The sequence below is a fragment of the Mauremys mutica genome, chromosome 18 (genome assembly GCF_020497125.1).
Source record: "Mauremys mutica isolate MM-2020 ecotype Southern chromosome 18, ASM2049712v1, whole genome shotgun sequence".
Lineage (NCBI taxonomy): Eukaryota > Metazoa > Chordata > Testudines > Geoemydidae > Mauremys > Mauremys mutica.
Window position 1 is genome coordinate 15,767,891 of NC_059089.1, and position 25,047 is coordinate 15,792,937.

At 46.0% G+C, this 25,047-nt stretch overlaps 1 protein-coding gene across 17 annotated transcripts in view; it reads left to right on the forward strand.

Moving 5' to 3' along the window:
* Positions 1-25,047, forward strand: part of LOC123352512 (collagen alpha-1(XXVII) chain B-like) — a 287,024-nt gene that overhangs the window by 182,552 nt on the left and 79,425 nt on the right. For all 17 annotated transcript variants that reach the window (XM_044992754.1, XM_044992742.1, XM_044992753.1 and 14 more), the window contains 7 exons: positions 356-400; positions 2,298-2,351; positions 4,004-4,048; positions 15,338-15,391; positions 18,486-18,539; positions 19,262-19,315; positions 22,769-22,822. In XM_044992754.1, coding sequence (XP_044848689.1) covers positions 356-400; positions 2,298-2,351; positions 4,004-4,048; positions 15,338-15,391; positions 18,486-18,539; positions 19,262-19,315; positions 22,769-22,822 — 360 coding nt within the window. The remainder of the gene's footprint in view (positions 1-355; positions 401-2,297; positions 2,352-4,003; positions 4,049-15,337; positions 15,392-18,485; positions 18,540-19,261; positions 19,316-22,768; positions 22,823-25,047) is intronic.

Consider the following 25,047-nt stretch of genomic DNA (forward strand, 5'->3'; position numbering starts at 1 on the left):
CCTTTGGTAAGCACACGCAATTGCCATTAACTTCTCTGGGAATTTCCGGTGGGCATCCATAGGCAGGATTTGTCTCTGGGTTTATTCCTCTGGCACTGGGATGGCTCCACAGACATATCTGGCTGCACTGAAATGGTGATGCAATCTCCTGGAAGGAAGTGCTCTGATAATCTTCTTCCTTTCCAGTCTGATGGGATGGAACTGTTAAAATGTTATGACAAGACAGCAGTTGCGTAAGCACGGGGATTGTGTATTTAAATGCTGATGGTATTACAAGCTATTTACTTTCATAACATTTCTGGAGCCCAAGAGGCGTATAAGATTTTCTTACTAGTTTCAATTTTTTCCCCTTCAGGGAGATGAAGGACCCATAGGGCCACCAGGGTCCCCTGGTCCAGAGGTAGGTTTCACTGCTCTCAAGTGGCCTGGTCAGTTACTACGTAGCTCCATACACCTCACCAGGCATTTGAGGTTGGAAATAAAAATGAAAGATTTGACCCCCCTATTTCAGTCAAAGAATGGTCCTGCTGGCAAGCATTGTATTGTCTATGTGCAACAAGGGCTTGATCCAACGTCCATGGAAATCAATGGAAAGACTCCCACTGGGCATTGGATGGGGGCTATATAATGTCTTAATATTCAACTAAAGCTGGGCTAGATTAAAGCCCCATATAAACACCCTCAAACTTTGGGATAATTCAGAGCCAAGTGCAAACTGTGTGACTTGGACCTAGCTCCATAATTCACCCCCATGTTGGCTTCCATGATTCAAAAATATGTCCCTGGTCTCATTTGAATGCTGCATTTGTTTTTAAAAGAGAAGAGCAAGAAAAAGGATGGATTGAGAAATACAAGGATATGGACAGTGGACTTAAAAAGTCCTTTTGTCTGCCCCATAATGTGAAAGTAGGGGACCCTCAATCAAAACAACAGAGCAGTACATTTGGGATAAACAAAAGGAATATAGTCGTATCTTTGGAACTCACCACTGCAGGATTTTATGACCTCTGAGAATATTTGCAGGATCCTGATATAATGGTAACCAGATCTCACCCTCTGGGTGTAATCTAATTGCTATACGGATCAGGAGAGGAATGTCTTACTCCACATACAACTTATTGCTGTTGAGCACGTGTGTTGATACAGCAATTTTCACTGCCCTCTATAAAACCAGGTATTGGCTGCTACCAAAGATCTGATGCTATAAATCCATTCCAGCCCCAGCTGCTAGGACAGAAACTGAAGCGGCTTTCCCGGGCAGGGAGTAAGTTTTCACCGGACCATTGGTTTGTGGGTGTATTCCTGCTTTGATGAGTGATAAGCATGGGGCATATATACTCACACACACAGTCAACAGTTTGCACTGATCTGTGGTAGACAGCAGTGATGCAACACGGCTGCAAGAAAGCTCATATTGGCTGAATTCTAGCTGGTACCAGTGGGGTATTGTTGCCAGGAGCTCAGGCTCCCAAATCCCAGCTAGTTGCTGTGGGGCGCTGCTGTGACGACGCTCATATTGGCACTAGGAAGACGCTGCCTTTAGGGGCTCAGGATGCTGGAGCCTGAGCTGGCACTAGGCACAGATGGCTTGCTGGGAGTGTTAGGATGCCAGATGAATGCAGTGTATAATTACCCATCAAAAGGGCAGCAATATAGCCCTTCCATTCATTACTTACAACGCCCATGCAGCACTTCTGGTGTGATGCTGAAGAGATGAAATTTGCCTAATGGTGGAGCAGAGACTTCCTTACACATGCAGTTTCTATCTCAAGCTGAGATCCAGGTCATCCAGAGATCAGACACAGAGCCAAGGCATTGTGCCCTGGTGCCTGGAAGGGCTGCTTTGGGATGTTGTAGCTGGAGTCTTTTGGAGACTCTACTTTGTAAGCAGAGCTGAGCAAATCATTGATTTTTCAGTTCGGCCTCTGAACTGAAAAATTCAGGTTCGTTTCTAACCAAAATTGATTTTTCGTATTTTTTCTCTGTGAAATGAAAAAGCAAAAAAAACCCAACCCCTTTGTCTGGGTCAAACATTTTGAATGACTATTCGAAATGCTGGTTTTGAAATTTTGGTTTTGGGGGCTTTTTTGTCAGTGGAAACTATTTACTGACTCTGACCCAAATTCATAAACAGTTTCAGTGCATTTATTATTTGCCAAAAAAAATGTCACCCAGCTCTATTTGTAAGTTGCATCAGGTCACGCAGGCTTTGGCTGCAGTGACCAAGGGCAGCTGCAGCAGCTGGGAGCAAAGACAATATTGAGCCTTTTATATTCATCATCCTTTGTATGTTTCAGGGTCGACCTGGCAGGAAGGGATTTCCTGGAAAACCTGGCCCTGATGGTTCAAAGGTAAGGCGGGAGGGGTGTTCATACCAGAGAGCTGATGGGTTGGCGTGGGAGAGAGGAATTCAAGACTGGAGTTAAACTTCAAGAACCTCTCATGTTTAACATGTGCTGAGCTTCCAGTTTCCATCCTAGAAATGAAATGGGGCAGTGAGGATTTGCTCTTCTCTCTGCATTTCTCTCTGTCGTCGGCTTCTGGAAGCTCAGCCTCAGCTTGGTTTCTGTGGAAGAATGACTGTGCATTTTTAAACTACACGCTTTATTATAAACAAGTGTGTTTCTCTTTTGATATTAAACTGTTTAATTGTTTTTCCATTGCCTCTCCGGTTTTTGTTCTGAAACAATGCTAACCATTCCTATCTCTGCTGTTTCATTGGCAGCAGGAGGAGCTATTCCAAGAGCAGCCTGCTCTTCACAATACCAACCCCCAGCCCAAAAAACCCCCAAAGGCAGCTCTTTAAACAAGTAAATAACAAAAATCTGTTCTGGCAGCACATCTGCAGTCACATTATCTGCTGACTGAGAAAATGCAGTGGCTGTGACCCAGAGACAACACCAGGTTAGCAAAAAGAACAGGAGGACTTGTGGCACCTTAGAGACGAACAAATTTATTTGAGCATAAGCTTTCGTGGGCTACAGCCCACTTCATCAGATGCACGTAGTGGAAAATACAGTAGGAAGATGTGTATATATACATAGAGAACATGAAACACTATAAGGAGAGTGATCCGTTAAGGTGAGCTATTATCAGCAGGAAAGAAAAAGAACTGGTGTGTGTGTGTGTGTGTGTGTGTGTGGATATATATCTTCCTACTGTATTTTCCACTACATGCATCTGATGAAGTAGGGCTGTAGCCCACGAAAGCTTATGCTGAAATAAATTTGTTAGTCTCAAGGTGCCACAAGTCCTCCTGTTCTTTTTTTGGATACAGACTAACACGCTGCTACTCTGAAACCAGGTTAGCAGTGACTGTCTTTTAGACAGCCTGTCCTGAGTTACTCAGACACTTCCCTAGACCAACCCTTCCACAACCCATCCTTCTCCCTGGTCAGTCTGGGCGTATGTACATCCCTGTGCTTTTCCCTCCAGCCTCGGGCCACGCTCTCTGAATTATTGTAAGCAGTTGACTTTTTAATGGTGATCACAGTAGGTAATCAAAGTCACCACCAGAGGCTGGATTTTCAGGTGCACCGCACCCGCATTTGATTCTGAAGTTTTCCAAAGAATTCTGCACCCAACATACTGAGCTTTTAGAAATTCGGTTCCTTATTTTGGTGCTCAAATGGGAGCTGAGCTCTCTTGAAAATCTGGCCACAGAAGTGCTTCTGTCATGTTAGCACAGACTGACTGTTCTTTCCTAATTAACAGGATCTTGGAAAATGTAGACAGCTTGGAAGTACCTATTTTGAAGGCTTGATCTCATTAAAAAGTGGGCTGATGCATAAGTTTGGTGCAGTGTCGTTGCACACGGCTTGTTAGTGCTGGAACTCTCAGTATTGAGATCCAGCACTACTCACCCAAAATGTTTAGTTACGCCTGTCATTAATCCTGCTGTGTTGCAGTTGAGACACCAGGAGTTTAACCCTTTCGGAGAAAGATTTTTGACAAAGCAGCACTGAGTTAGCCTTCTGTGATACCTCTCTCCATCTCAATGCAGGGTGAGCCAGGACATCCAGGGCGGACAGGAAAAGTTGGTGAGCAGGTAAACTCCTTATTTTCTTTGTCCATTTGAATGTCTCGCATGTACCCATTTCCCTGTGCATTCCTGGTATGGGGCAGAATCTTGACCTCTTTGCTGAAGATCAGGTGTTTTGTAAACACTGGGATTTTATAATATGTGAAATAGTATATTGTGTGTGTATGTGTGTAAAAATAACTTTTCCAGAGAGGCACAGAAAATTGTTGCCCTCCTTGCCCCTGTATTCTTTTCATCCTCAAGGGCCTCTCCTTATTCCTACTTTTCTTGCAAAATCATTGGTTCCCAACAAAATGGATTCTTTCATCACTAAGCCCAGATCCAATTAGCTCAGCCTCAGAGCATCGGTGACCTAGTGGGTGGCTCTCAAATGTCCATATGTTGTCAGTGGTATTTATAGGGGCACATGGTACCCTGCAGACAGTTTACAAAATAATGGGTCCCTGCCCTGAGGCACCTGAGACACAATAGGAGATACAAATCAGATGCTAAGGCTGTTCCCCCAGGCAAACTTGATAGAAATAATCATCAGTTTCTTGAGTTCTTTTCATGGTCAATATCCCCTCACTGGCTGCCTGGTCCAGCATTGTACTGACGCCACCCGCGAGGTGCTGCACTTCCTTGAAGCAGGGGGCACCCAGCATCTTGCAGGTTTATGTTTTTGGCAACAAGAGAACAGTGATGAGCACTGCTTCGTTGCACCACAGAAGAGAATGTGCTGACTAGGAAACATAGGAAGATGCATCATCTCCATAAGCTTCAGGGAAACCACAGGGTTCAGGGAAAAAGAAACAAATGTTCCCCATCTTTGTGTGATAAAAACCAACCTATCTACCCACTACCAGCCCTGAAATTGCAGCCACAGAGCCTCCAACACATTCTTCTTGTTCCCACATGACCACATCGAGCTGGATGCGGCTGGTTTGGCCAAAGCAACTGAGCGGCTGACCAGCCATTGGCAGAGGGATGTGCAACTTCTCCTGGCAGCCATCTTTCCCAAGGCTTTTCGTTGCTTGTCAGTCAAGGTCTTTGGTTTGTTTGGTTTTGTTTTTCAGCCTCCCTGGATCTTTGTTCTCCTGTATCCAACAGCTGGAGGTCATTTGTCTCATGGCTCTCTGACCAAGCATGTTCAAAAGCCAGTGTCACAAAGGGCAATTGTCAGTACTAGCAAGATTTTCTCAGGGGTTTGGCTAGATTGAAGAGGTTGGTTAGTTCTCCGTAAAGCACCATGCTTACCTCCAAGGCTATTGAACTAACACCGTATAACCACCAGGCCTTTGCGAAACTGGGGACATCAGTAAGCTTCCTGCTGTTCCTGTTCCTACTTCAGGGACATAATGTCTCAAACCTGTTTACCTTAAACTCTGAGTTGGCCTCTGGCCGCAAAGCTTGCAACTATACCCATGGTGTTCGGGGCATCTGGGACACGTTTAGGGCACACAGATACCAGCCCTATATCCAGAGGCTAAAGTTCCCTGTTAGTGTCTTAATTTTTTAGGGCAGATTAAGGGATTTCTATATCTCAGCAAACTTTGCACAGCACAAACTGAGTGTCCAAATACCAAATAAGTTTCAATGGCTTCTTTTCAAAGACATTTTCAAGCAGATTATACGAACAACAATGAAACAAGCAATGCCGGGAGACGTGGAGGTGTACTGGACAGAGCACTGGACTGAGAATCAGGAGACCTGGGTTTTAGTTCCAGTTCTGCCCCTGGCCTTGGGCAAGACACGTCCCCTCTCTGTGCCTCAGTTTCCCCATCTGTAAAAACAGGGATAGTGATACTGACTTCCTTTGTAAAGTGCTTTGAGCTCCATTGCTGTATCATTAATATTACCACCTCCTGCAGCTCACACCAAATGTACTTTACAGAACTTTCTTCAGACTCAGGGCTCAATACAGAGAAATTTGATCACTCACAACCTCTATTGGCTTCAATGAAAGTAGAGAATGCTCACCACTTCCTGATCTATTTATTCATTAATGTTTGAAATAATAAATATTGGGTCCACAAAGAAGAAGCAGAGGTGCTTAGAATAGTGTCATTTTCAGTTTCTTTCAACAAGATCACTCATTTGTTTTTAAACAGTTAAATGGGGCTTATGGGGAGGTAGAGATATAGAGAAAATAAACTGTAAAACAAAATCCTCTTCGTGCACAAACTTCTCCAATCTCTGTAAGTTTCACTTGACTAAAGGAAGAACCTACAGGAACCCAAAATGCTGAATTGTATTAGCAGACAATTTAAATGGGGAAGGTTGATCTTATCATCTAAAACACTGGGCTAGAAGTCAAGTGACCTGGGTTCGTTCTTGCTCTGCTGCCAACAGCTGTGTGAATTTGGGCAACTCCCTTAAACTCTCTGTGCCTCAGTTTCACCCCTGCAGGATGAGAAGGGTAATCCCCACTGCAGGTGGCAGTACGAGGCATAATCAATTTAAAGTGTAAGCTCTTTGGGGCAGGGACAATCTCTTGCTCTCAGTTCTTACTTTGTACAGCTTCTAGAACATAAGAGCAGTCATACGGGGTCAGGCCAATGGCCCATCCAGCCCAGTATCTTGTCTTCAGACAAGTGCCAGTGCCAGATGCTGCAGAAGAGATGAACCGAACAGGACAATTATTGAGTGTTCTGGCTCAGGGACACCCAAAGCATGGGATTGTGCCCCTGATCACCTTGGCTAATAGCCAGTGACTAACTTATCCTCCATGAACTTCTCATTCTTTTTTTGAACCCAGTTACCTAGAGCCCTGCGTGGACACACAGTTTGTATCCACATCCGATCCACAAAAATGATTGGCATTGGCAGATATCTGTGGATATAGACAGGAGATCTGTGGATTTGCAGAACTCTAGTTCTACGTATGCTGGGCTCTGATATCAATTGAGAACTCTAGGTGCTGTTGTATTGCAAATAATTATGAAAGTTTAGAAAGTGCTTTGAGATCCTCAGCTGGAAGGTAGTGCAGCAGGACAGAGTATCATGATTATTATTCCTTAAGTCCCTCAAGGATGACTCTGAATAAAAACTAAAGGCCCCATTCAGTGAAAAGAAAATACAGCTGGTCTCTGCTGATACTGAAGCCAGCACAGGGATCTGAAAGCTGGCTGGACTATTTTTACTCAATTAGTCTCTGTCTAGAAAAAAAAATCTGTTTCCTTACCAGTTACGTCATTAGAACAAAAACGTCACACCAGGTTCGTGATAAATTACCTCCTTTCCTAGCACACCTTTGCTAGACAATGCTTAGAGTATTTCCTCTCCTCCCCCTCCCACAGGGAGGTCAGGGCAAGCCAATACTGGGGCTTTTTCATAGAGCTGTGGTGGTGGGGGGGAAAACTATACCCCAGATTTCCAGCCCATGAAAGATCTGATCTTCCCCGATTTCCTGCCTCTCCCAGGCAAAGGTGCTGTCTGAGAGGCCCCCATAGCTTCGGTGTCAGCGATGAGGCTTTTCAGAGTTGCTGCTAGGCACTCAGTAGCAACTGCCTCTGGTTCGAAGCAGCCAGCGTGATGGTGTGAAATAAGATCACATATACATCTCCTCGCTAGGCTCAAGCACTCTCCTTTCGGGTCCGTCTGTTTAAGCAAACATGGAAGTTTTGGAAAGATTTCCAGTGTTACTTGAGCATTCGCCGGGAGTTTTTAAGCCCTGTATGGTGGCCCCTGATTCCTTACATCTCCATTGCAAAGAAACTGACTCAGGAAATTCACTAGAGGTTGCTCTCTGAATGCTGAAAGGTCTCCAGCTGCGCAGCTCCCCACCCCCTCCAGCCTGGATGTGCACGGTTTAACCCTTCCTTGCCAGCAGGTGGAGACAGAAACTGAGTGAGCAAAGACACCACAAGGGCCAAAACACCAGCCTTCCCCATTCCTTACTGAACTGTGTGAAAACAGGCCCCAGGGACGGGAACTGCCTGAGTGTCCGTGCCGGAGGCAGAAACCAAACCATGACGACACCAGAGGCGAGGAGACACCTGCCTTCCCCCTGCAGGAGACAGAATAACAAACCGGGGGGGAAGGTGCCTCGGGGGCAAAGACCCCCTGCCTGCCTTGTGCTGGGGACCATAAAGACTAATGATCAACCATGTCAGCAGGAGCAGCAGGGAGAGCATGAGCGTGACCTATGCTCTTAACAAGGAGCAGATTCTCTTCCAGCAGCAACGTCAGTGCCTCCCCTCATCGTTAACAAAAGGATAACTAATCACCATCTGGTTACGGTGCTTCCTGATGGACATTATGTTCAGCTACTTACCAGTCACATGGGGGAGTAGAGTGATGCTGTACACTTGACCTTTGAAGACCCAACAATGAAGATTTTGTGCCTGTTGCAGACCCCTCTCTAATTATCAGCTTTCTCTGAGTGTTGTTAAGATTTCTGAGTACTTTGAGGTCAGGACAGCTAACCTAGCTCTGTACTGTCTGGCTTACTCCCATTTCCATCAGTCCTGTGTCTCTGACTTGTATCTAATGCCCTCTGAGAGTCAGTGGCTATCTTCCGCAGGCATCCCACATCCAGGTACAAATTCCAGTGTAAGGTATTTACGTGGCTCCCACTACCAGAGTATCTGAGCACCTCCGGCTTTAATGTATTTACCTGCACAGCACTTCTTTGGAAGCAGGGCAGTGCTACTATCCCCATTTTACAGAGAGGGAACTGAGACACAAAGATTAAGTGATTTGTCTGAGGTCAAACAGTAAGTCAGTAGCAGAACAGGGAATTGATCCCAAGTCTCCCGAGACCCAGGGTAGCACCCTAACCACTGCACCATCATTCCTCTGGGGAACTAGTGCTTCTGAGCTGTGAGGTCCTTTGCTTCCAGGTCTACAGACACTGCAGTGCGTGAATCTTCCTTGCGAGACCAGGTGTTTGGCCAACATGTCAAAATATATCTTTGGTTCAGTGCCCAAAGAGAAGCATGAAAATTCTAAAGCCAGAGAGTGGGGTCTGAGCTTTGGTGTGCAGAGGGTTAAAACCACATAGAAAATTCAATGCAAGTCACACAGCGCGGGTCAGAGTGGCCTCCCAAATCAGTGATATTTACTGCTTTACTTTCCCTTTCTTTCATCTAAACAGGATTATTGTACATTACCCTCCATTCCTTTCTGCTTCCGTTTGTTTTGTTTTCAGTTCTAACGAACCAGTAAAACACCAGGGGCCAGTGATTGGTTCCTGCTGGCGGGCGCTCTATGCCTGGGAGCACGTGCTCACACTGAGTTCTACTGTTGGTTGGGTTTTTCAAATGGTGCATGATTCATTGCCGAGCTGCAGCAAAGGGGACAAGCTTAATTGTAACAGGGCTGCATGATAAGCCAGGACATACTGAACTCCTCATCCGATGTAAATGTTTTACATTCTTGATTGGTAACTGTGGGACTTTATCCATGCAGCCACTGCTGCTGGGATTTCATGTGCATTATTACACATGGTCCTTGAAGTTGTGTGTGTTGCTGTGTTCGATTTCATGGCAGTTGCTGGGAGGTTGGAAAAATATTTTTACACAGGGTCCATTTTGTAGCAGTGACAGCAATCTAGGTCTACATTTCTCCCATGGATATGCTGGTCAGTATCTGCCATCATTGGCTCTTTTGGTAATATTTTAAGGCATGTATTGTTGTTTCCTGTGTTCTGTTAAGTGTGTCTATCACATTTTGGCCAGCAAGGAGCATTGTGAGCCAAGCCCCCATAGTGATTTCAGATTACCCGATGAATTCAGTGGGACTTGTTCTGCCTAGACACAACTGTGGTGTTTGTATATGCTTTCAAAAGTCTCTCTCAGGCTAAAGTTAGCTCATCATAGAACAGATTTAAACATTTTATTAAAGTTAATGTTTAAAATTAAATATACACAAGTTAAGAGGGAAGGTACAGTACAGCTGGGGTCATGCTTGAGTTATGGGGGATCACAGGTATCGGCTGCAAGGATGAAGAGACACATACATATCACATAACCAGCATAGAACCAGATTGGGGTGCAAGAGTTTTTAAAGTGTCAGTGGATAAGTGGGCTCGGGTATGCCACCCATGGACTGTATAAGGAGTCCAAATCAGTATAGGTGTAGCGAATAAGTACATGGGTGGGGTGCGTCCCTTGGTTCATCAGGGAAGGAAGTGGGTTATTTCCCTGGTCGGCGGTCTCAATTACTCAATGTGGTATTGGCGGTGTCCTGTGATGTGTTCCATAGAAATGTCTCTTGACTACCTGATGGTGTCGGACACCATGAGCTGTCTCATGAGTCGGGCGTAGCGTCGACCAACTCCGCATGCTTTCAGAAGCGGCTCGTTGTGGGGGTCCCACGAGCCCAGGGCTCCCATGATCAGGGCATATATCTGAACCTCATAGCCCTGGGTTCTCAGGGTCTCGGCCAGCAGGGTGTACTTCAACACCTTCCGTGCTCGGGCCTCGTGGAAGGCCGGTGACCTGTTTTCAAATGGCACCGTGACATCTACCATGAGGATCTTCTTTTTTTCTGCATCCATTACGACGATGTCGGGTCGCAGTCTGCTGTCTGTCCCGGGGATGGCCGAATCGAGGGTGATCTTCCCCAGGAACAGCGTGATGGCTTTCACCAGCTGGTTCTGGATGGTGTTATGGTGGTGCCGCCAGGCTCCAGAGTGCTGTTTGCATCCACACAGGACATGGGGCAGGGTCTCATTTAATACACTGGCTGCAAAAGCCAGAGGGACACCTGTGCTGAAAGTGATCTTCACCACTGGTTCTTCTGCTTCTTCTGTCTAGCTATGTTGCTACACACAGTCCTCTTGTTACTACGTTCACATGAAGCAATGATGTCTTCCCTTGAGTTGTAAATGAGAACATATGCCCCCCAGTGTAGAGATCTCTCTACATGTCTTACTGGAGCTAGATGCTATACTAAGAGCCAACCCTCATTACTTCCCCCATTCTGCCACAAAAGGTGGAGGGTGAAGCGTTTGTCTCCTGCCTGCTTGTATTTGCAATGTATGTGATAATGCATCCGCCACTCCCGGTGGCTGAGATGATGAACTTGTGATGGAAATAGGATCCCATGGGGACATATTGTTCGTACTCTGCTTTGAACTCTTTATTCAAGGTTAATGCTCAGTTTCTGTTCCAATAACCCATCACTGTAGCACTAAAATTGCTCACATCAGGAGGCCTGGACACCGAACATGTATCACATTTCTTTCACACTTTCCAACCAACTGACCCAGCTAGTGGCTTCCTCAGTTTTCTCAGTCTTGCCATCCTATTAAGTTCTTTCCATAAAGACTTCCCATTATGTAAACTGGTGCTCCATGGTGGGCATCCATTTTGACATGGAAGGCTATATACCCAACCCTTAGGAAATATTCTAAAATGGCCTTGCTTTCAACAGTATCAATAGCTTTGTTCATTGCAGGTGCCTATAATGTTGTGTGGGACACACTTTAATTAGTCTCTGAATTTCATATGCCTTTTCACCTGTGGGAGAAGGCGAAGCTCTGAAATCACTGGGTTTTCAAGGAAACTGAGAAACATTTGACTTTTTACCTTTTACGGTGGCTTTCAGCCTATGTGCTTCTTCATTTAAGTTGTTTGATCATTCTACCCTGTGCTAGAAGACCAGCCTTTGTGTTTATGGCCTTATGTCCAAGCTCTGAAAATAACTAATAGTTATCAACTATGTATTTGTACCTGGGTCAGATTGAAAAGATAATTGATCCATTGACTGTGCCACCTAGTGGTCAGATATTGTCACATCTTTACCTTTGTCCCTGCGTTGAACAGTTCAGTCTTTTTCTTAATTGGCCATTAGGATAAACACAGTTTCACCTTTCTATGTCTCATAGTGTGGGTGTTGGGTATTTCTTTCTGATATTCATCCTGGCACAGTAGGATTCCTTCAGTTACTTGAACCGGGGTATCGCTGGGAGCATTTTAAAATTCTCGCAGAAGAGGATGCTGGCTCTTCTGCGAGGTGCTGATTCAACAGCCTGGAAACAACGTCAAGCTTGAGTTCCAGGCTTTCTTCTGAGTCCAGCTGTGAGTGGTGGTGGTTTGTTTGTTTGTATTGCAGTCGTGCATTAGAACCCTGGTCTCGAACCAGGGCCCCGCTGTGCAAAGCTCCCAGAACAAAGAGCTGAGCCAAAGAGCTTACAATACAAGCATTCAGTCCGTAGCCTGCTTTCTTGTGATCACTGAGAATGCAAGTTCCCAAAGTTGCACTGAGCTTGCCCCCCGTCCCTAGTAAAACAATACGTGTACAATCAGTTTGTGTTTCCTTCCATCCTCCAAGGAGCTGCAGGAACAGCTGGCAACATCCTGCTTCCAAGGGAGTAGCTGTGCATCCTGGAGGGTAGGCATCTTTTGGGATTGGCCTGGGTTTGCATCATGACGTGATCGCATCTCAGTCTCCTGGCAAGTCATTGTTGTGTACTGCTGGACAAATTGCTAAAGGTGGCATCTCACTCCAAGCTTAATCACTTCTGATATGCTCTTCACCTTTCCAGCTGGTTCCTTAACAACCCACTTTCAAGGAGACATCACTCCCAGTCCCAGACCATGATGAACAATTGCACCGACCAGCCAAGTGAATGAGAACGTCGGGAAGAGCGTGTGTGTTTGACCTCTGGCTCTGCCTAGAGATTGGCCTGAGTGAATGTAATCCAAGGTCAGATGTTCCCATACAGGCTCATCTCTGCACCTCAGGAAGGAGTTCCTGTGGCAGCTACGCTCGTTGCATTTAAAAGAATATAGCCCATGGAGGCATTCGGGGTAATCAGCAGCAGTCAGTGGAGAGACCCCTGTAGTGTTAGACGTCTCTGAATAGCCACAGTACTGAGTCTCCTACACAGGCACAACTAGGGCTCTTCTTCCTTAGTACACGGCCTGGCTCTTTTTGCCCCTCTCTCTCTCTCCTGGACGTGACTCTGTGGAGGATGATTACTTTTGGCTCCTGTGGAAGTTGCATAACCTGTAAGCTGACTGCACGGACTGTGATTTGTAACCAGGTGGTATCACTTGATGCTCTAGCAGTGTGCAAATGTAAACTGACCTGTGAAGAGTGAGAGATTGTAGATAGCTGCCGTTGCTTGCTGGAGACAGAAACCAAGCTGCACTGAGAAAAGATCTATTGCAGAAGCAGAGCCCACCTGCCTTTCCTCTGCTGGGAATGAAGGGTTTGAAACATTGACAGGAGATCTGAAAATGCCCCATTCCATCAAAGTGGAATTTACAGGGGTGGAAAAACAGTGATTTTTTTCCCCCTGACATTTCAGTAGAATGTTTTTAAACGTAAAGTAAAAGTGTGTGCCTTGAGGGGGGAGGGTATTATAAATAAGTCTTGTGAATAAAATAGATTGACTCTTCCCTCCCCCACACACTTTGAAATTTACCCTGGGTTGCTGTGAGTTAACCCTGACATGGATCCTGCCAGGACAGTGTTCCCAAATAACCCTCTTCAAACTCACCTGACGACACCAGCCTGAACATTTGGGGAGACTGCCTTTGATTTAATAATACTTCAAATGTACATAGCGTTTGGCACCTGCGCGTGTGACAGTGCTTCACGAAGGCGGGGAAGTATGGGGGCTAGCTGGGGAAACTGAAACAGTAGTTAAGTGACTACTGCCCAGGTTTGCATAACGAGGTGGCAGCAGCAGAGCTGGGAACAGAACTCAGGTCTCCTGGCTCTGTTCACTGGCGCATGCTGCCTCCTTAACATGTTCCTGAATACAGTCAGGATGGTTCTGGAACTTTTGAAGTTCATATCCAGATCTGATGTGCGTCTGGCCTCTGTTCTCATAATGGATCAAACCAAAACCCCAGATCAAAACAGCCTTGAACTTTAAATTTGGATGGGATGAGGACAAAGGACTAAAGAAAGCTCTTGTCGAGCTGCATTGGGACTGTCCACTGCTCTCTCTGTGAACCCCATCTCGAAGTGCAGAATTTCCGGAATGGACCAGTTTGGGGTTTTTTTGTTCCTCCTCTCTTTACTGGCTTAGAAAATCCCCATTTTTTTAAAAGTCTCTCCCAGCACCCTATGGCTTCCTTTTCCAAATGTCTCAACTCTGTGGACCAGGCATGAGTATGGGGCGAGAGATCGGAGAGTCTCAAATTCACAAAGCAGTTTTAAGCTCCACAGAGGCATCCCTAAACCGCCAAACTCCAAGAGTCCACCTAACAACACATTAGGGATCTGTCCAATGAGCTCAGTTAGAATGGTCTGACACTGATCTGCCAGACTTGCTCAGCAACCGCCTCTCAGTAGCAGCCAAGGCGCGCTCTATAGCCATACAAGCTGGACCATAGCTTTCATTCACACCACAGATGCCAGCTATTGGCAGGTTGTGAAGTGGTTCAACATGAGATTAATCCCTTCAGTTATGGGTTCTGAAAAAGGACACAGTAACGAAGCTTGTCAGGATGAGGAACAAGGTGGTTAGCTGCTCCAACAGCCCTGCAATAAGAGAGAAAATAGAGTGTTCCATTTAAAGCAAACCCACTAGAAAAATTTCCTTCAGTTTCTAAAGTTTTATTGAGTTGGGAGGGTCTATTTTACTCAGACAATGTGAACAGCTTCTCAAGAATTTTCAGTTTATACCTTCATACTGTAGCCATTTTTTTTCTTCATGATTAAAAGCCATTCTGTTTGTTTCTTTATCATCCCAAATGATGATCATTCCCAAAATCTTGTGTCTGGGTTTGTTTTTCAAGAAGGCTTCTGATTAGTGTGACAAATCTACTGTTCTGTTAACCCCTCCAATTGCATCTGCTCTAGCTTTTATTCTCTATAAATATCCCAACCATGCTGCTCCTAGAATGGCAACACTAGTCAGACAGGGCTCCAAGGAGCTGCTGACTTTTTAATCCTAACTAACCCAGAGACATGTCTGCGCAATATGATGGTTAAAATGCTGATGGTCACCAGAGTCTTTTCTATATTGGCTCTTCCCCCACTGATATCCCCAGCAGAATTGTGCTTACAGAAGCAAAAGTCGGGAAACGTTAGCAACATAAAACCCTCCATAAACTAGGCCTCTCTGTCGAACGCTGTTGGCTGAGTCAGTAATTTGTTCCTGGTATTGTGTTTTGTGGCTCTCGTAGATGCTAGCATTGAAGTTCCAACTGTCTCATAAAGCAGAAACATCTGGTTGAATTAGGGACTCCTATGTCTGGGAGCACCGCTATCCTCTCTAGTAGCCAATATGAACTACTGAATAGCGTACAAAGGACACTGGGCTAATTCCACTAGCAAGGAAAATCAAATACATTGTTTACTCTATGGAAATAAAGCAGAAAATTAATTGCACTCTTCTGTTCTCCTCAGGGTCTGATGGGTTTCATCGGTCCAGTCGGGGAACCTGGAATAGTGGGAGAGAAGGTAGGAATGGTTTGCAAACAAATTGGCTATTATTTTTTGGGAAGAGAGCAAAGGGAGTATGTGACATTATTTAATGTAACAGTTTAGATTTCTTAACTCAAAATGCGGTGAAGAATGTTGCAATTTCAAGATGTGATGAGTTAGCCTTGTGCCAGTCAGAAACTTACGTTCTACTTCACTTGAGGGATTGCCACTCATTCCTCCTTTAAAGGGACAGTCACGAATTTTTTTGAACATAGGAATTATTGCCAGGGCAGGAGGGGAGTTTCGCTCATTCATTCATAGCCTTGTGAGAAGCCCATAAATAACATTCCCAACTGTCTTTTTCCCCTTTTCTCTCTGGCAAATGTTGCCTCCCCTCCCAAGCCTGTGATTCAAAGAGAGGTTGAGCTTTACCAGGCTTTGAGAGCTCACCTCATTAATGCACCAGCATCACTGATCACGTCACTGCATCTCTGGGAATGTGAGGCCCAGTCCTTCACTCCGTACCTCGGACAAAGCAGAAGCAAATGGGAGTGCAGCTTGCAAACTGATCCCTGCATTGCATATCCCTGTGCCCATGCACAGTTCCCCATGAATGCCACAGGATCGGGGCCTGAGGAAGGCCTTCAGGATTTGTTAGTGAATCTCAGATGCAAAGGGATCATAGTACTGTAGATATGGAACTAAGCAGATGCCAATCTTAACACCATTTACATTAATTAGATATAGAACATGGACGGTGCATAAACAGTAGACAGAGTTGAAGTTCTCTTTGTTGTCAGCAAGACAGTGTTGTTGCACTGCACACGTTAGTAATGCTAACACCCTCTAGCATGCTAGCAGTCCAGCCCTAAGGTTAATACAAATATAAAATGGTACATTATACTGTACCCTCCCCCCTTTTCATGATTGTCCCAGAGGACAAAAGTCTGAGGAGCAAAGTCGTGGTGTCAGGACATCATTCTGTTTATGTTGTGTTGTCTTGGAACAAACTTTATTCCTTATATTACGCTAAAACCTAGAGACTCCACTGTGCTAGGTGTTGTGCATATAGTGTATGAGACAATCCTAGCCTAAAAAGAGTTTACAGTTGAAATGGACATGGCAGACAAAGGGTGGAAGAAATTACATGTTAACTTCATTTTATAGAAAGGGAACTGAGGCACAGATTAAGTGACTTGCCCAAGGTTACACAGAAAGTCTGTTGGAAGAGCCAGAAATTAAACCCAGGTATGCTGAGTTCCAGTCGAGTGTGTGAATTACAAAACCAACCTTCATGGTGGAATTCAGCATTTGTAATATGATGATGTTACATCAGTGTCAGGACAAACTCAGGCTGTCTTATGAAAATCTGCACTAGGAAATCCTCAGTGCAGCTGAAATTTGTACCAGATCTTTTCTTCTCCCCCAAGGCAAATTTACAGATAACAAAAGTGACTATCATCACATCAAAGCCTTAGCCATAATTCCAGCTGGCATTGCATCTTAGAGCTTACTGTGTTACTGTGCACTAAATGAAGTGGGAAATATGCTTTCATTTAACATAGCTGTGTCAGCAATCTCCATCCAGAAAGCTGCAAAATGTAATGCTGAAGCAAACAGAATCAAACTACTGTCAAAGAGAACAATGTAGCTAACAGGTCTTTAATAAAATCCATACATTGAGAAAGAAAGCTTGCCACTATCAATTGATTCACAAGGTCCAGCTAGTGACAACAGCCTCTTTGGATTTGTTTTTAATAGATATTTAGAATCCAGGAGTCATTTTCCCAGTATAGTCTAACTATTGGAAGGAAGGTCAGATTCTGGGTGTAATATACTTGGCAGTATGTTTGTAACTCCTCCTCCTCCCCCTGAACCCGCTAGTGTGCACACGTACACTGTGAATTCAGGTGTGTGTTACCAGTTGAGGACCATAGAGTCACTGAAGGTGTTGCCAATCCATCCAGGCAGGAATAATTGTAAACCTATTGTTAGAACTGTAGATCGAACATCACTTCACCGTAGATTCAGGCAGAAGTACAATGATGCAGTATTGATAAAGAGTTATAACTCACCTATAAGACACCTGGCTTTCTGTATCTCCAAAGATCATGACATGGAGGAGCCAAGGATATATTGAACAGAGGTGACACGTCTCTGTGTGATAACATAAACCTCTAAGGTTAAGATTTGCCTCAATTTTTGCTGCTGTCTTGAGACACCTTTAAAAAAAAAGCCTGGTTTTATAGGACAGATGTTCAGCCCCTTCTGACCATAAGACCCCTTTAAGGTGTCTCAAGTTGGACTCTTCAAAAACATAGGCACCCAAAATTATTATTTATTATTTGTACTGTGGTGGTTCATGGACCAGAAACCCCTGGTGCTAGGTGCTGTACAAACAATGAACAAAAAGATGGGCCCTGCCCCAAAATGCTTGCAATCTACTTTTGCAAATCTTGGACTTAATTTCCAAACATGTTCTCAACATTAATAGTGGCACCTATTCAGAATCGCCACCAAAGCTCCACAGCTTTCAGGACCATGCTGCTCCAAACACAGCAATATGCAGTGAGGGTGAGACTCCCGAAGGGATAGCAGATAAGAGGGGGAGGTATGGAGATACCTTCCTGGGTTCTGTTCCCAGCTCTGCTATGGACGATTATGGGACCTTGAGTGAGTCATTTTCATTTCCTGTGCCTCAACTTCCCCATCTTTTCAATGGAGATCATGAAAACCCACCTCTCGGGGTCGCTGAGAATTGATGAAACTGCTGTATGCTGCTTTGAGATGCTACAGACGTGGCCAATGGTGAATTTCTTACTGTGATTTTTTTGTGGGAAATCAGTAGCTGTAACCTGATGGCCTCTTGGCACTAAACAGTCATTTCAGATGACAAACCAGGGGCCACTGTTCAGTCCACTCGCTGCTACAGTATCAGAAGGGAGACGCTGTCAAGCTCAGCGCTATTAATGGGCTATTGCAACTTCACATGAGTTCACAGCAGCAGGAGCAGTTGAGACAATTTGTGGATGCTTCATGATTTTCAACTGCAGTATTGTCCCACCCATTAGCTCATAATGCTCATTAACAAAATTACTTGCTGTGCTTTGTGTGCCATTGTCTTTCTTAGGGTGACCGAGGCACAATCGGCGCACCGGGCCCACCAGGAGTCAAGGGGTCGATGGTAAGGAGTAAGTCTGCATTCTCTCGCTCACCCTCTGACTAATGGCCTCCTCATCTCTCACGGTTCCATGGTAAATTACAGCTCCGACCAGTCTGTTGGCTAAACCCTGATAGCTCCAATTTTTTCCTTCCTGTGTGGAGATGGGATGGGCATTTGACTGACTGATATCAAACTACAAACGCTCCCACCCATCCACCTTAGCAGGATTATCCACATTGGCCACTCTGTTTACACCTCAGTCCGTTCCCTCTTTGAAAGCGTGAGAGCAGTGGTGGTTTTCAGCATGTCCTGCAGGTCAGCAAACATGGGGTCTGTCTCATGAGGCAAAGATAACTTAACCACTAGTACGCTGCAATATCTGAAGTGCTGCCCGATGGAAAGGTGTAGTCTAGTTGTCTGAGGGCCAGGAACTCCTGGATTCCCGTCTTGCCTCTGACACTAGCTCCTTTTGTGCCCTGGGCCAAGACTTTAAAAGCCAGAAGTTCAGACCTGCTCAGTCCCCAATAGTTTGAGCTCTTTTGAAAATCTGGGTCCAACTGTGGGTGCTGAGCCTTGACAACCTGGCCCTCAGCTCTTTTACCCGAGCAGAAGTTGCTTGAGCTGGCAAGTGACTGATGCTGCCCTAGCTTCTATCACCCCCTGCTCTTCCCACAGAAAAAGGAAGTAGGGGAAGATTTCCAGAGAACGCCTGCCATGTGTCGTCATCTTCCTTTGTCTTTTAGGGGCATCCCGGGACGCCCGGAGGAATTGGTTTCTCAGGAGCTCCTGGACCACCAGTAAGTAAAGCCTAGTCATCTTGTAACTAGTGGGAAAGAGAGTCAGCGTCTCATATACCTGGTGTCATGGGTCAGACCCAAGGCAGTCCTCTTCCAGTTGGCACTGGGTTTGAATGGCAATTTGTGAATGAGAGACCCTGGTGAAGAGATGGTACATGGGAGATCAAGAGCGGGTGGCATGGAAAGCGATGCTAAAATGGGCCAGTGCTTATGAGGTGGCGAGGAGATGAGACAAAGGAGAGCTCTGAGCCGGTACAAGAGTCCCACACCCCCACAGAGCAGCTTTCAGGGCCAGGGCCCTTGTAAGTGTAAATACAGTCTAAGGGGCTGGTGTTGAGCACCTCCAGCCCTGGGCTGAGAACACACAGTGCATTGCAGCAGCCACCCCCCTTGCTCTGGGCCCCGATTCAGCAAACATGCGGAAGGAGGTTTGCTGAAGCTCCCAGAAGCATCCCCCGGTCTCGCTGAGAGAGATCGTGCCAAATGGCTTATTTGGACTCTTGCTGGCAAGCATCTGCTTCAGCTCTTAATGGGGAATGTGGTCAGAGAAATGCAAGGCTTGGCGAAGTGTCCGATATTTGCTTGTTTTCTTACCGTGGTGAACTCATCTGGCATTTGTTTAGCACACGGGTAAGCAGCCTTCGGCACGCGAGCTGATTTTCAGTGGCATTCACACTGCCCGGGTCCTGGCAACCGGTCCTGGAAGCTCTGCATTTTAATTGAATTTTAAATGAAGTTTCTTAAACATTTTAAGAACCTTATTTACTTTATATACAACAATAGTTTAGTTATATATTATAGACTTATAGAAAGAGACCTTCTAAAAACGTTAAAATGTATGACTGGCATGCAAAACCTTAAATTAGAGTGAATAAATGAAGATTCGGCACACCACTTCTGAAAGATTGCTGACCCCTGGTTTAGCATGTCTCCAAGGCTCATGGGTATCCGAAAACCAGCTCACCCAATAAGGCAGCAGAGCAGTGTGTGTTTAGCAGCTGTGATCATTGCATTAAGCTGGCTGTCAGTGATAACGTTGCAAGTGTTCATATAGTGACCATCAGAGTTTGCTGCAGAGTCTCCACCACCACAGTACCACTACCTAGTGGCTCTGGCTCATAAGTCCCCTGAGGTTTGGAGGAGGATTTAAGCATCCTTGGAAGGCAACAGAGGCTCTGGATCCCCGGGGGTCCTAACTTTTGCCGCTCGTTGCTGTCTAATGTACTGGGCCGAAACCCTGCATCCAACCCCTGAGCATTTAGATGGGCCCTGTGCTCATTAGTTAAAGGCATTACTCAAGGGATCCCTCTGTGCTCACTTGGTTCCCGGCAAGGCAGGGAGCTGTCCTGCTGCTGCTTTGGAGCCCTGTGCTGGAATAGGCACTTGTGCACCATACACAGCAGCTGGCCCCCGTCGGGCCCTTTATCTGGAAGAGTAACTCTACTAAGGCAGCAGCTGAGAGAGGAGCAAGGGATGGATTTTAGTCTGGGGTGAGTGGAGTGCGGTTGGCCGGTGCCCGTGCTGGGCCGAAGGCCGAACTGCCCTGCAGGAGGGAAGGCTGTAGCTGGTTGGAAGGAGCCGGGAGGCAGTTGTAGGGGGAGGAGGGGAGTGCAGGAACAGATTTCCCACTATGTATGTGAATTTTCACTAGCTGGTTAATTGTTTTGTGCTGGGAGTCGGATTTCTGTGGTGAAATGCCCAGTCGGTGCCAAGGGTTTATCTTCTGGAGGCTTACGACAGCCGTGCCCCCTCAGAGAGAGTTCACAGATCCTGCTGGTCGCTCTCCCTGCCAGCTGCAGACAGCTGATGCCTGGTCTCCAGCCATTTAAGACTCTCTGCGGTAGCATGACGTGGGAGTAGTCTGTCTAATACAGACTAACACGGCTACCACTCTGAAACCTGTCTCTAGATGTGTGTCCCTAGGACTGAAATTAAAGAGCTGCCCCCGGGTTATCAGAAGGGTCGACCTGCAGCATTGAGGGTAGGGCCCGGGAAATCACACAGGGTAAATGAGAGGGGCAGTGCAGGCCATGCAGCCAACTCAACAGCCCCCCTGCAGTTAGAGGATACGATGGCTCAAGGTAGCCCTCAGCAGCGTGCTGCTCACTGGTCCTCTGAGCAGCGCTGCACTTGCCATGACAGCAGTGTCTGCATTGTGGGTGGGACATTGGCTATCCCTTTAGCCAGCAGACCATGCACCTTTGAGCAACAGTGCCCAGGCCAGTGCATTAGCCAGGTGTACTTCCTTGTGTTCTCCTGAGCACTGGCAGGCAGTCCTGCCTGGCTGCATCTGTGTGAGGGATTGAAGGAGAAAGAAGTCCATACGTTCTGTCTCTTCTTCATCTGTCATAAGAGGGCAGGATCTACAATAGCCTCCTAGCAAAGAGCTGCCAATTGCGGAGGGGTCCGATTGTGCTGCCCTTAGTGACACAGGGTAGCACGTGACATCACAAGTAGCACCATGGAAACCAATGGGGCAGCTTGCAGAGTAAGGTGCTACTCAGCAGAAGGGCAGCACAGTTTTACCCGATGGAAGCAGCATGCGTCTCCGGAGTCCTTGGAGTGAGATTCGCTGCATTGGCGCATCCTGAGGCGGGTAGCTCTATAACCTCCTCCAATAACTTGTTTTCCTCCTGGAAAATAACCAGCAGATTCATCCAGATGAAATATTTTCTCCAAACAGGCGATTTTGTTTCTTAAATTGAAGTCCTATTTAGGTAAGCCAGTTTCCCAGCAAAGCCAGGAAATAAAATCAAATTATCTCCTCATATTAAATCCATACTTACTAATGCCACTGCTGCAGCTCATTTCACCTCCAAACAATCTTTTATTTACTTTTTAAGCAAAACCCATGGCATTTATTTATTTATTTCATTGTTTGTTCTCAGCAGCAAACATTTCTAAAGGCCAAAGCAGCTCACTGAGCCTCAGCAGAATTGGTGATGGGCTAACCCTACAAGGGGTCAGTAACAGAGGTATAGCTAACAGATAGGAAACCGTCCTCAACTGCGACCCATCCAGGCTTGTAAATTCCTCACCATCCCCCACTTCTGGTTCTTCTCATGCTTTAATACACAGGTTCAGTAATAAGTTACAAAGTTAGGTTAGTTCAACGTCCCCCATTTCCCTGAAAAGATTTAGCTCTTTGGAATTTTAAGTGGGGAACTCGTTATCCAATAGAATGTTACTCCCTGCAAAGGATTTGTTTTTCCTACATTGTTTGGGATGGGCAAGGACTTCTGGGGTAGGACTTTACAAATCCCAGCAGAGTACACCATTTTAATTTGTGGCAATGATCAGAAAAGGGACCCCTTTTCTGCAGATGTGCAGCTGACACATCTGTTCTTTGTGTGTCACAGTCATCTTCTCATCCAGCAGCTACTTTTTTTTGTTGTTGTTTGGTTCCTGTGTGTTCTTATTTTGTCTTCAATTTGTTTCCTTTTCTTGTTGTAGGGCCCTGCTGGAGTCCGGGGACCCCCAGGTATAAGAGGAGCAAAAGGCCGTCGGGTAAGCAGTTACTAACTTAGTAACGATTCTTACAACTCTCCGCTCTGACCTTTTGATGTAGAAATTTAGGTGGCTAGTTCCTTGGAATAAAGACAACTAAGGGCTGGAGATGGGCTCAGGATGGTGGGATGTTGCTCTTGATGGTGAGTTACTGAGTGTCGAGGAGGAAAGCGGCTGTTACGTCAGTGAGAGAGGTTTCTTAAAGAAGAGGTGAATGCAAGTAAAATATATAAAGGGCTTTGTTAGCCTAGAGGTCAGTGGCTTGGCATGGCATTTCCGAGAAAGCCAAGAACCTAAAATGTGCTCATCATGTTTTCCTGCTAGCTACAGTGCCACATAGGGATGATGGGCACAGCTGGTGAAGATGTGGGTCGAGTCCAGTGATGCAGGATTTCAGCAAGGGATAAAAGCTGTAGCTAAAAGACCAGAGACGCTGCCTTCATTTTCCTGGGGGGTTGGGGAGGAAGAGCTGAGAGGGGCAGAGTGTAGTGATTTAACTGAAGGATGATAAAGATGGTCTCAGTGTGCTGTCATGACTGCAGGCACTTAACTCCAGCTGTGAAATTAGTTGCCACAAAATATTACCAAAGTACAGAGCACCAGCAAGGCAGAAAAATAGAGACTCGGGCAGAGTAACAATAAGGCAAGTGCATCTCCTGCTTTCCAGATTCCTTCCATTTTAGTCTACTTGGTTTAGTCTCACTCGTTAGCTAGGTTCTGCAGTGGTAGTGAGGAAGATGCGTTTGGAGTCATGCTCTAATTGGAGTATAAGTTCTTTGGGGCTGGATCTATGACTTACCATGTTCTTGGACACAATGGGTCCCAATTCTGATCGCGGCCTTTACATGCTACCACAATACAAAGGGAGACGTGAATTCCTATTCTTGCTTTGGATAGCCGTCACCTGGGAGTTGAGACTGGCTAGTGATATAAAATAGCATCACTTGTTGTAGCAGAAATACATATTACGTAGCATAAATATTTCTGAAAGCTCCATATACCAGTTAGGAAATTAGAACTTGCTCTTCCTGCTCATGTTGAATGAAAGCCAGTTCGGGCTTAGATTGATTTTCCTTGTCCAGTTGATGTGTCCAAAGCATTAGCAGTGAGTGATTGGATGCGTTTTTTGTTGACGACCCCAAGAACATAATACATCACATCACTGTAAGGTCTTCCTTCCAAGGATCTTAAAAGGTTTGTTTTCATATATTTCAGTCTAGGTCTGGAGCAACCCTAAATTCTACTTCCTCCCCACAGCCCACACTCCTATGCCATTCTCTGTAGCAACGCCTGCTTGGAGAATGTAGGACAGCAAGCACTCGTGGGCATTTCCCTATGCCATAGCTAATCTGTTCCCCAGGCAGCTGGGATGGGATCACCTGATTAGAAAGTTTTATAACCACAGGGCTATGTCACCTTGAATTGTTTTAAGTTTTAAAAGCACTGCTAGAAGGACATCAAATAATGCCCCACCCGGCAGATATGTCATGATGTTTAATTTTTTGTCTTTGGCTGGGAAAACTTCCTTTTCTCCTACCCTTGCATTAAGGCGGGGCCGGCTTTAGCAAGTGCGGGGCCCGATTCCTGGGGGCGGCGCTCCCAGTCTTCGCCAGCACTTCGGATTGCCAGCCGGGAGAGCGGGGCCATGGGGCTGCCGTGCTCCGGCCAAAGCTCCGGCCGGGGCCGTGGGGCTTGCCGCACTCTGGCTAGGGGAGCGGGGCTGCCAAAGGCCCCAGCAGAGCTGACCGCTGCCAGGGTGAGTGTTTTTTTTTTTAAAAAAAAAAGGCCCCTAAGGCACGGGACCCTCTTAGACGATGGGGCCCAATTCCTGGGAATCGTGCGAATCGACCTAAAGCCGGCCCTGCATTAAGGGAAGCCCTAGTGTTGTAATTCCTGCGCTCCTCCTCTCTGAAGAGTTCTCTCGGGAGCTGGGGAGTCTCTGTGTTACATGGTGTGAATTAACGGGATTGGTCAGCAAATCTGTGAGCATGACTAATGAGGAACTGAAGACATGGATTCCAAGGAAGGTTGTGAATGAATCTGGGAATTACCTCGATGAAAGACTGCAGAGCAGATCTGAATGAACAATGACATGTGAATGAGCCCCACCCTGCCGCCCGCACAGGCTCCACAGATATTCCTTGGAGAACATCAAAGAGTCTCGTTGGGGTGTAAATCTTCAGTGCCCTGATCCATATAAGGGCAGAAAAGGGATCCAAGTGCCT